This window comes from Gymnoscopelus microlampas (assembly GCF_963454915.1).
Source record: "Gymnoscopelus microlampas genome assembly, chromosome: 4".
In the NCBI taxonomy this organism is placed as follows: domain Eukaryota; kingdom Metazoa; phylum Chordata; class Actinopteri; order Myctophiformes; family Myctophidae; genus Gymnoscopelus; species Gymnoscopelus microlampas.
The window spans coordinates 44,436,315-44,449,062 of record NC_139941.1 but is presented as its reverse complement, the minus strand read 5'-3'; the positions used below and the strand labels follow the sequence as shown (position 1 = coordinate 44,449,062).

The following is a 12,748-nucleotide window of genomic DNA, read 5'->3' as shown; positions in this document are numbered from 1 at the left end:
CTCCAAATGGGTATCCTACTTCTCACGTTGCACCCCTAGACCTTCACTATCCTTGAAACAACAAGTCCCCTGATGTTATTATTGCACGTGTTTTAAATGAGGGCTCTCCTCCTTATGCGTCTTTACATCTTGTGAGTAATCAAGTAATGGATCACGCAGTCTCTCCTCCTGTGTGTTTTTGCCTCTCTGGTGCCTGCGCTGTGATATTACCCATTTCCCTTAATTGCATCTTCATCTGCCCACTGTTACTAAATATCTCTTCGCTCTCTCTGTTTTTCTTTTGGGTTTTGGTTTTGACTGCAGGAGGGATAGTTCCTTCGGGTGCCAGCACTGCTGCTGCTGGTCTGTAGAAGTGCTCATCGTCCTGTCTTGGCTCAGTATTGGCCAGGGGAGGACCACATGTTCCACTGCTGTCACCAACCAAAGACAAACACAAAGCTACTGTTCTCCGCGGGACAAGAAGCACAATCCTTGCTGCTTTAAAGTGCCTTATTTAAGCTGCTCCCCGCACGACAGCCAGGCAGTGTTTCACGGAATCACGGACATAAATCAAACAGTTAAACAGCAAGCATCATACAGAGGCTGGTGTTTTTTTCAAAAATAGCTACATAATAGTGAACAAATGCATGAGCCATTTTTTCAGTTACAGATTAGTCCACAGAGAGAGCTAATAATAGAACTAGAAAAAGTGCTCCTCGGAGCACAGGTCTCCGCCAGGTCAAGTAGGTTGTTGTGGGCCAGCAATGTTGATGGAATATGAAGAATCGACAGATCCATCATGATTACATGACTGCAGAGATAATGTGTACTGATTTGCGTGATGTTTGGACAAAATATGTATGGAGTAATATAAAAAAAAATCTGGAAATCACACCCTGTGTTCATTATTTTGAGGCATTTTGTTCAAAGCGGAGCATTCCTGCAAACTTTGGAAGCCAATCTTAGCCAATCAGGATGGAATACGAAATTTAAAACATTTTGTTTATTGACTAGATACCGTGTACCGATTTGCGTGATGTTTGGACAAAATCTGTAGGATTAATATTAAAAACATTGTTTAGCAAAAATTGACCTCTTGGTGACGCTATAACAGGCCGATTCGTAAAATGTGGCATGTTCTGCTCTGGCATCCAGGGAGTGTGTGTGCACAGTTTCGCTGTGAACTGAGATTAGCTGGTCACAGACAGACAGACAGACACACACACACATGCACGCACGCGCACACACACACACACACACACACACACACACACACACACACACACACACACACACACACACACACACACACACACACACACACACACACACACACACACACACACACACACACACATATAGACAGACTGGGTGCAAAACATAGTCTCTGCCACAATAAAAACTTGCAAGTTGTTTTTATGCATAAAAACAACGTTTCTGTCCCCTCTGCCCTGTTAGATTGTAGTGGAGAGATCCAAGAGTTCATATTGTGACAGATTTAGTGAATGAAAGAAGAGAGAGAGAGAGAAAGTCAGCAGAAAATGACATCGGGGAAACGGGATACAGTCACTAACAAACCATGTCGCAACACAGGCTACTGAGTAACCGTGCTGAGCTGTTTTTATTCACACTTTTATTGAGCTACTGTTGTGTGGGGCCTAAGCGACTTTGGGCTCCTTTTTCTGTAAAGTTGCTTGTAATATATTGGTAGTTGTGGTGGGTTGAGTTTTTTTGGGCTTGTTTCTAAAGTGTTGGTGGTTCTCAAATATTTTCATGAAGATATTTTGTGCCAGGGAGCATTTGTGTTATTAGAATGTATGAAATATTTAAAAAATATTCAAAATATTCACATTTTCCGTTCACATTTATTTTATTTTTGAAAAAATGTGTTGTGAAAATGAGTTGTGAGCTTGTGAGCTTGTAAAGTGCTTATGTGGCCTCTTTTTCTTCTTTTGGGCTTGTTTTCCTAGCTAGACATGGTTTCTTATTTCTCTCACAAAATATGGCAACACTGCCCACGACTGGCTGATTGTTCGTCCTCGATCCTCCTGGCCTTGCAGAATGAACGGAATGTTTTGACTGTAAAATCAACCGTGAATTTCTCAGTCACATGGAGTTAATTTATTAAAAAAATGATGTCAACGTTTATTTAATTTTTGGTGTGTGTTTTATTATTATTATTATTATTATTATTATTAATACAACAAGCTTTACAATACAATCATCAAATTCTGCACCCATAAGGAGACCTACTTTGAGAGGCGGAGCTCTCGTTCGTTTCGTGTGGTGCTCTGCTCCGCTTTCCATGTGTGGACGCGCGCACGCCGGAAAAAAAACAGCCGATCTACAAGCTCACCGCGGGGAGAGGACGCGACGCGCCGTGAGCTTGCAGATCGGCTGTTTTCTGGGCACGCGGCACCGCCGAACGACGAGGACGTGCTCGCTCTTTTGCGGCAGCGCGCCTTCAAGTGTTGCCATGTCTGCTTATTATAGGCGTATTTTTATGGGCTTGTTTCTAACGTATAGTTGCTTATTTGGGCTTGTTTCCTAATGTTGTTTAAACCAGTGTTTCTCAAACATTTTCAGGTCAAGGACCCCCAAATTAATGTATGTATTTGTCTGCGTACTCCCATCTGAAAATATGTTATGCCAGCAGGGATCCCCATACAAGATTTGTGTTGTTAAAATGTTTCAAAATATTCCAAATGTTATCAAAATGTCTTCCAAGAATATTTGGAAATTAGCAGATCTACACGCTCACAACGCGTCGCGATATGTTGTGAGCTTGTAGATCGACTATTTTCAAACAGCCATTATAATATGTTCTCGCTTCTTTTGGGCTTGTTTTCACAGACTGCTCTGAAAGAGACCCCCCTGAAAACTTATAGGTGGAAACTGGCCCCTGTAAAAAGTCAATGCCTACCCCGCCCCCCGTTTGCTGTAGGCTATATATTTTTCTTTTTAATTTCTGACTGTTTATATGATGTTTTGCATAGTATTGCGTATTTGTCTGTCATTCAATGTTTCGATGAATTGAGGTCAAAGGACCCCAATGGAAACAAGCAATAGGCTTTCTTGGGTTTAAAATCCTTAGCAAACCGACTTACTTTACTACTTTCCTGTGCTTTTTGTTGTTGTTGCAAACTGCTATTACTAGTTTATGAAGCTCTAAATGGTCTGGCACCTTCCTACTTCTATGACTGCCTTGAGAGATATGTTCCAAACCGGCCCCTCAGATCTTCAAGTGCTGACCTGCTCGAGGTGCCTACAATGACATATAAAAAATACTGTTTTTGCATTCTGCTTCTACGGACCGACAGCGTGGAATAAACTCCAATTACACCTAAGACCTTTAAAGCACAGCTCAAGACCTACTTCTTCACTCTTGCTTTTAGCTGATTTTTTTGTTGATTTTTAAGTCTCTGTGTTGTTACCCCCATGTCCTCACCGTATTGCCTGATTCACTACCTTTTGCTATTATTTTAATGTTGTTTTATGCTTTTGCTTTTCTTTATTTTTTTTGCTTTATTGTTAAATTGGTTGTAACTGTAATTGTATTCTTGCTCTGTAAAGCACTTTGAGCAGCATTTCATGTCATGAAAGGTGGTACACAAATAAAGTTTATTATTATTAAAATAAAGTTTATCATTATTAAAGTATTCAATCAATCCATCCCCGGTTGCTTGTTTCTTTCTCAAAACCTGGCAACACTGTCTCGCTCTCTTTTGGCGGCGGCGCGCCTTCGCTAATATGAAAGGAGCGCGAGAGCGAGCGGCTCGAACGCCTGTGTGACTGTGACTTCCTTGCTGATTCTCGAGCGCCTCACATTGTGTTAGGAAGGCAAGCACGTTGTCGGAGCGCGCGCGGCTTCTCTGCACATTATCAGGCACACAACTTTACACAACGGTAGAATTAAGACTATCTCCTCTTTACAAGGGAGAAAACGAAGCTTAAGACACGAGCTTTAACTAAACATTAGTAACATTTTCCAGGTCGCGAAAAACTAAACATGTCGGCTTCGGCGGCAAAAGTGAGTAAAAAGGAGCTGAACTCGAACCATGACGGAGCGGACGAAACCTCCGGTAAGAACTAAAGGCGAAGCGGAATGGCGGCCTCCTTCTTGTTCAACCGCCATTTTCACTCTTCCTTTCTAACGCCGAAATGTGTGCATTTAGAGGCGAAATGTTTGACGGGGTGAATGTATGACTTTGTTTGCGTGCCGTGGCTGTGATCCGGCTTTGTTGCGGGTGCGGGGCTTTATTGCGTACATTACATTTAGCCTACTGTCGTTAGCCTGTGTTAGCTAGCTAGCCCCCAACGCGTTTGTGTTAGCATGCTGACCCGAGCGCCGCTGTTGTTCACACAACACCGCTGCTTTCGGAGGCCACGTTATTACGACGCCTGCGTTTTATACCACCTCGGCGTTTGTGTTTATTCGACAAAAAACTACGTTATTTTTAAAAAAATGTTAAACCTTTTCACGTGAAAACGTGTTGTTTAGATGAGCTCGCGCGGGACGAAGTCTAAAATGTAAAGCCCGTTGCAAGCTAGTTGATGATAGCATCACCAGCATGGCCGCTTGTTATTTCGACGGCTAGGCCAGTGATTGAATGAACGGAATGAGATGTTATTGGGATGAGATATTGGTTATAACTTGACTTTAGGCTAGTTCCTGGTAGTTTCTTGATTTAACCCACGTTGGCTATTCATCGGCGCTATTAAAAACTAAAAAAAGAAGTTGATCTCTTTCATTCGCTGTTAGCAACGATTAGCCAGTTAGCAGTGTTGTTAATGGCTGACGACGTTTGTTATGTTGCTCATCCCGCCACGATAAAAACGGAACACTTTGGGTTTGATATGTTACAGCTTCGTTGTGAGAAGTTAAACAGTTTTTTCAATTCGACTAGCTACTACACACGCTAATATTATGAGGCGGTTTTGTTTGTTTTTAGGCCTTTGTTTAGGCTAGTGTCGCTAGTGATCGGGGGGAACAGACACAATCGTGTGTGTGTGCAGACGTCCCACATTTAAACCACGCGGCCTTCTGGGTCGCAGCCGGCAGGATACGCTGGGTGAGATCCCTGCTGAACTGGGACTCACTGAGCGCTGCCATTGGACGCTCGCATCCCCTCCACTGTTTTGGCCAGTTTGTTAGTTGTTGCCCAGTCAAAATTGCAAGCCCATTTCTTTTACCACGGTATTGTATTAGTGTAGGCGCCTACATTAGCAACTGTTCTTGTACTGTAAATGTTATGAAACTTATTAACAATGAAGTGTTAATATGTTGGCAAGAGAACTATGATTGTATTCAACTTTTATCATCTATGCCAGTATGTTTTTGTGTATAGAGTTGCATTAGAAAGTTTTCACTTCCTGATGATTTAAATGGAAACCTTACATGTTGTATGTTAAAATGTTGTACATGTGAGTGATGCATTTCCCATTCTTTTTTCTACAGAGAAAGAGCAACAGGAAGCTATCGAACACATTGACGAGGTTCAAAACGAAATTGACAGGTAAACCCCTTGAAGCAAACTTAATTTAAGAGTGAATAGTGAGAAGATTAAGGGGGTGGTACAGTCACCAATGAATGTGATATGTGTGAATTCTAGTGTCCAAATGTCTTACTTTTTTTCAGGTTGAATGAGCAAGCAAGTGAGGAGATCCTAAAAGTAGAACAGAAATACAACAAACTCCGTCAGCCCTTCTTTCAGAAGAGGTCAGAACTGATCGCCAAAATCCCCAACTTCTGGGTCACCACATTTGTCAACCATCCACAAGGTAAGCTTTTGAACTTGTGTTCATTGCCACTTGCATAGCCATTTTGTGGAAATGATTTCAGTAATGTAAAACGTGTCAGCCTGTTGTAGTAGTTAATGCTCTCTGAATACCTGCTACCGGATTTGGATCCAAGTTTTGCAGTTATAAACTTGTATGAGCAAAGTTCAGGCTCTAATGATATTTTCTACATGCAGTATCTGCTCTACTGGGGGAGGAAGATGAGGAGGCGCTTCACTACCTGAGCCGGGTGGAGGTGACAGAATTTGAAGACATCAAGTCGGGCTACAGAATAGATTTTGTAAGTATTGTTTACATGGATCACTTTTCACATGGCAGATTGAAAGCCTTTCCTTGTTTAATGATGCATTTTTATCTCTGCCCTTTGTGTATTCCAGTATTTCGATGAAAATCCGTACTTTGAAAACAAAGTACTTTCCAAAGAGTTCCATCTGAATGAGAGCGGAGACCCATCTTCGAAGTCAACGGAAATCAAATGGAAGTCAGGAAAGGTATGTGTAATGCTACTTTTGTTAACAATTATGCTGGTGTACACAATGCTTGTTTTTACATAATCAAGGTAACCACTTGAGGCATTCGTCTCAGGGGACTACAGTTGAAAACTTGCCAGTTGTCAATGTCTAATACTGGCACATGCACAGTAATATTGATTAGTGTGCCCTGTCCCTTAAAATTTGTGTTTATTTTGTTGCTTTAATTACATTTTAATATATATATATATATATATTTATATACATAAGCTATAATCCAAATATTAGGCATGGGCCAATATTCAATGGGGGATATCATACATCATGGAAGCATTTTCCAACGTATTTGTCTTATTTGAAGGACCTGACCAAGCGCTCCAGCCAGACGCAGAACAAAGCTGGTCGTAAGAGGCAACATGAAGAGCCAGAGAGCTTCTTTACCTGGTTCACCGATCATGCTGATGCTGGGGCTGATGAGCTGGGAGAGGTCATCAAGGATGACATCTGGCCTAACCCCCTGCAGTACTACCTGGTAGGTTTCTTATGCAGTCTTGAATATTATCTGTGATTTTTACTGTTACTGTGAGCCTGGTCATTGGTATTGAAGCTGTGGAGCACTTTAACTCACTTGCACCGTTAATACGGCACAAGTGAACATTGCACCCCTGCTGGGATTTGAATGTTAAATTATTTTAGATTTCTGATGTTGTTTAAAACGTGTACATATTTTCATGGACATTTTTGGAGCCGTTCTGCCTTTGTGGGTCAGAATGTTGAATGCTGCATCTTTAGGAATCAACCCTGAGCTCATTGTAATTTACATGTAATGTCTAGGTTCCTGACATGGATGATGAAGAGGGTGAAGGTGAGGACGATGATGAGGATGAAGAGGGGTTGGAGGACATAGATGAGGAGGGTGATGAAGATGGAGAGGAAGATGAAGAAGATGATGGCGAAGATGGAGAGGTATGGATGCCATAATTGGTTATCTCCTGTCACTGTTGGCAGCTGTATTTGTGTACCGTCATGACTGTTAATTTCTTATTTTTAGGATGATGATGGAGAAGATGACTAAGAGATGACATGGATCTACCAAGACCCTCAACCTTTTCTTCCCTGTTTGGTTTTTCACCTATGATCAGGAGCAAGTTTATTTTTTTGTGTGCTTCATCTCCATTCTGAAGCCTCTCACCTGTTTGTGCCATGTTTAAGTTCTCCTTTGACTCATCTAAAGCCAATGGCACTTTGCCCTGACTTGTTAATAACATCCCCAAATTCATCTCAAAAATAAAAATGTACAAAAATAGAATCAGCACGGCATCCTGAGTAGAATTTGAAGTCAATTTACACAAATTTCCTCCTGGTTAAGGTTGTGTGGTAAATTAACGAAAGCCATGGTGTAGTGACCTAGTGCTAGCAGACCTCCAGTTTTTGTTTTTTATATATATATTATTTTCTTCTGTTGGGCGTTAATTCCTTGAATAAACTGTTATTTTTCCCCTATGTGGTTAACAAGTACCAGCTCATTCCTATCACTTGTAATGTTAGGGGGCTAAGCTGGGGATGGGTGGGAAGTAGACTGGATGGTCTCTAGATGCCGCCTAGATAGTTTAGATTTCTGCAGATCTAGAGTTTGGACAGACATTATGTTTTCTTGGGAGGAACTCCTGATGATGGCCACAATCAACTTCAAGGCTGTCCAACCCTTTAAGTTGCAGTTTCCTCCATTGACAGCCCTGTTTGTGAGACAGAAAAGTCCACTCTGATTGTAGTAAACAAACTAGCCAATATTGCACCTCTACAGAAAGCTTGGGTTATCCTTGTCTACGTAAAGGCTTTGCCTCAGAAAAATCCACAGTTGTCATTTGAAACATTTTGTCAAAATCCATGAAGGCATGATTCAAAGAAGTTTTAAAATGATTTGGCTGTTCTGCATTACCTGTGCTCTCATCGTGTGTGATCAAAGTGATTTTGTGGAGTGCACGGGTTGTACAGATGTAAAACACTTATTGAGATTGACAGAATTGCTCATAAGATGACAATGGTGACTTTTTGTTAAATAAAGACTTAATAGAGAGGATAACCCAAGATTTCTGTAGAGGTCCAATATTGGTGAGTATCTTTAAATACAATTCGCATTAACTTTTCTGTTACCAATAGGGCTGTCAAAGGAGGGAATTGAATAGCCTCCAAGTTGCTTGCAGCCATCTTGATGATTTTTTGCGTGCAGCTGGACAAAATTAGGTTCTTGATGTTTTCTACCTTGAGTATATGAAAATGGATGTTATGTAAATTTGCTCAATTCAGTTTTGTCAAAATTACTTGGTAAACCTTATGACTTTTGAGATATGAAGTCCAGCATTTCTCCCACTTTGGGCATACCTGAGGAAGTCATAATGGAGCTAATTTTTTGTCCCTCTATTTTTTGCTGCATTGTTTGGATTTACTCCTGGAAAGTGAAGCTGCATGAGTTTTACATTGTTCAAGTTCGGACTGTGATGTCGAAGTAAATATAAATAAAGGTGACATCTAAAGGCTGTTTAGGCTAGGTGGGGAGTGGGTTGTAAGGGAGAGTTGTTATTTTGACACCATTTCTATGGGATTTTTTTCATTGTATTGTTTTACAGATATCCATTGAGGTTTGAGAGATGACATTTTTAATAAATAATAAAATTGAAAAAAAAGCTTGTAAATTTTGGCCCCCACTGCTTCATGGGAAATATGACCTGTTAACTCATGGAAATTGCATTTAATCACCCTTTTCTTTTCCGCTGGGGGGAAAAAGAAACTGTTTTAAATTTGAGGTGTACAAGTTGCTTTGTTACAATAAAACTTACTGTGTATAAATGTGTGGGACTCCAAACTAAGAGGACAACATTTTATTAGATTGGGCAATGTAGGCACTGGAAATGCAAATACAAACGGAAAAAGACATCAGCTCATAAAAGATTTTGGTGTCACGAGCAGACTTGATGCAAAGTCTTCTCTTAATAATCGATGGGTGATTAGAGCCAAAAATGTCTGGTCCGATTCCTCAAACTTCTTTCTTGTGATGGTTTCTGGCCAGTCGCTGGGTTGAAACGCCCAACCTAAAGTGAATTGAAAGTATTGGAATTGTTACCATACGTGTTTATAACCTGTAAAAAATAAATATGTAGTTGTAGGCTTTACAGTAGGCAACTACCCACCTAGATGTGTTTTACATCGCGGGCAAGAGGCCAACGTCCAGGAGTATCCGGAGAACCAGGAGAAGTGCTTGTCTGCCGGCCAGTGTTTGGAAACGTCCGCTTTTCTGAGTGTTATAACTTCGAACCGGTGCCCTTGGGGGTTTTCAAAAAGTTGTACATTCACCCGTTTGTCTCCAATCAGTGTGTCGTTGCAACTGGACAGCGCAAGTTCACTAGGGACAAAGTGTATGTCTTTCGCGTATGCCAGCTCATGACCGCATGCCCTGCACAGTATCACATTGGCCCCCTCTTCCTCCACACCACAGGCCGCGGCACCGAACCGGTGTGTAGCCTCGAACCGTAGACACAACAACACCAACAGATAGAACAGCCTCTCCAGCTGCTGGAGACATGGCAGTCGTAGGCCACTCATCCTTCATACGCACATGGAGGGGAACAGGAAAAGAAACTAGCTTTCAGCGTTGCCAAATTCTGCGAGAGCAATAAGCAAAGCCCAGGAAAACAAGCTCAAAAGAATCAACATGAGCACTTTAAACCGCAATGCATCGACTATTTGAAAATAGCTGTAGATCTGCTATTTTCATAACAACATTTAAACAGGATTCTGACAACACAAATCGTGTACGGGGGTCCCTGGAACAAAAACAAAATCAGATGGGGGCCCGCGGACAAATACATATTAATTTGGGGGTCCTTGACATGAAAATGTTTGAGAAGTTGAACCAGCTGGTTTCAACCATAAAACAATTAGGAAACAAGCCCAAATAAGCAAATACACTTTGGAAACAATCCCACCCCAAAAAAAACGCAACCCGCAGGCCGCAACTACCACTTCTTATAAGCAACTTGACAGAAAAAGCAGCCCAAAATTGCTTATAATAAGCCGACATGGCAACACTAAAGGGAAACTAAACTAGCGTTGCTACTTTGTAATAGCCGTGTTTATCTTCCATCGTACGGTGGTGTCGCTCGCCCCCCCCCCCCCCCCCCAAAATTAACAGATTTACAAGGTAAAAACGCGTCGCTGTGTGACGCGTTGTTAACTTGTAGATCTGTGACTGTGACAAGTAAATCACTGTGACGGGGTATACAAAGTCATTATTAGGCATATCAGTGCGCCGTGTCCCTATAGAGACACACGGGCGGAAACGGAAGGCCTACAAATTCACGCCCACTTTTGAGACAGTGCCGCTACTCGGGGTCCGTTAGAAGGATGAACTGCAGCTCTCAATGCATTCCCTATGAGAGGACATGAGAGTTAGCCTACTTTTCAAATATTCCTACATTAACTGGAGACGATATTGATTTAAATAAAAATATGTTTCCAAATGTATGGAGTGTCTTTGTCAACATATCTTCTTGTTTTCTCAATAGATGGTGTGTTTCACATTTAATTTGCCAGTCGGATGGGTTACCCATAATGTTAACAGAGTGGAGAGGAGCTGACAGACAGATAACCTGTCGCTCTTCCGTGACGTGTCTGTCGTTAATCATTACAAGCGGCGCCGGTTTTGAATAGACGATTCTCCGTGTATGTGGTGAATGATGTGAACATGGCTTGTTATATGAATTCTCTACCTGCCGCGGAGCTCTGACGGTACAAAGAGAAATTACAACTAGTAGGTTTAGCGTGTTGTCCTTACGACTTGCCTAAAAGTAGCTGGGGAAATGACCCAACTAAATGGCCAGACGTGACATATCCCGACATCGTCAATTATCTAGTGGATTCTCCAGGTTTGTATTAATAGCCTATTGGAAGACTGCCATAGATAAAATATAAAGCGCTCACCTTGCCACGGATGTTCACTCACCATTCGGAACATGTGTGCACTGTATTGGTCCGTATTTCTCAACGAATAAGTGTTTTAATCCAGTCTGTGCCTGAACCCCGTTCAATTTCCTCTTATGCATTGAGTGTAATACCAGCTTTCACCTGATGCGCTCCGCCAGTACACTCATTACGGAATACAGGGAACTTCCGACACAGACGGGATTAAAACACATATTTATTGAGAAATACTGATTAATGCAGTGCACACAGGTTCCGAATGGTGAGTGAACATCCGTGGCTACAAGGTTGGAACTTTATATTTTGCATTTGTCCATGTGCGGAGAAGTACAGGCTTTAGAGGAGGATTTTCAGTGACTATAACGACATTGCGATCAAGACTGTCATGTGATGAATGTATTTTAGAAGATACATACATACTAGGCACTGTGCGTGTATATTCACATATCATGCCTAGGAATTCATCTATTTTATTGCAGTTTTCATACAATGTATTTATTTCAATTTAGGGAGCTGCATCAATAGGAATAATATAATAAATGACTGATTGCAGTGTAATCCTATGTAATCCTGTGCTCCTCAGGTGATTGTGTCTGACTTCTTGATATTGTAAATCAACTGCCATAAATCCAGTTGTAGTGTTTCCTTTAACATTTGAATACTTTTTCCACTTGTGGAGTTCCCAAACCTCTTCTGAATGGTTTCAGGGGTCTATACAACCCACACAATGAAGAACCATCGATCCCTGGATGCTCATCTTCTTCACAAGTGGATGGGTGCAGCCAATACTTCATTTGGAACCAGAGGGATTGAATCACATCATTCTTAAGGCCAAGGTTAAGCCTTCCTGGAAGGTAACCGAGGCATATCATAATGCCTGGGTTGCTGTCAGCATGGATGGGAGCATAATTGTTGCTCATTGCATCACAGCATGACGCGTTGTCAGCTTGTAGATCGGCTATTTTCAGTGAATGTTCTCCCCGGATGGTGGCTAAAGACGTGGCTAGCCTGCGGACTGAGACCGGCTAATTTGCATATCCTCGTGAATATAAATTAGCCATGCGGTCTTCTGCGGACAATGGGGGTATTTTGTTTGTTGTTGTTTTGTTTCAGTACTTTTACTTCTACTCCACTACATCTCAGAGGCAAATATTATACTTTTACTCCACTACAATTATTTGAAAACTTTAGTTAAAATGACAAGTTACTTTATAGATTTGGATTATTATTATAGAACATACATTAACCACTTCAGCAGTTGTAGATGAATGGAGCAGTAAAGGAGAAAGGTGCCAGTCTGTGTTACTCAGTTCACACCATACACTGTTATTACACTGGGCGCTCGTTGTAGTCGCTCAAGCCTCGCATCTTTCGGAATATATTGGGATGAATGCGTGACGTATATATAATGTGACAGAAAAAAATCAAGATCTCCGATGCTAGCGGTTTTGACACACTGCAGGAGTATATTATAGTATATTGTGGGTAGTATATCGAGATGACAGATATGGGACATTAAAAAG

The 12,748-nt window shown here is 41.4% G+C and overlaps 1 protein-coding gene across 1 annotated transcript; it reads left to right on the top strand.

Moving 5' to 3' along the window:
• The first annotated feature begins 3,783 nt into the window (after positions 1-3,783).
• LOC311042871 (protein SET-like) lies at positions 3,784-9,095 on the top strand. The gene is made up of 8 exons (XM_084053935.1): positions 3,784-4,061; positions 5,438-5,495; positions 5,618-5,760; positions 5,955-6,058; positions 6,156-6,269; positions 6,610-6,780; positions 7,083-7,214; positions 7,300-9,095. Exons 1-8 carry the CDS (start codon positions 3,989-3,991, stop codon positions 7,321-7,323), a joined length of 819 nt encoding a protein of 272 aa, XP_083910061.1. The 5' UTR covers positions 3,784-3,988; the 3' UTR covers positions 7,324-9,095.
• The last annotated feature ends 3,653 nt before the right edge of the window (positions 9,096-12,748 follow it).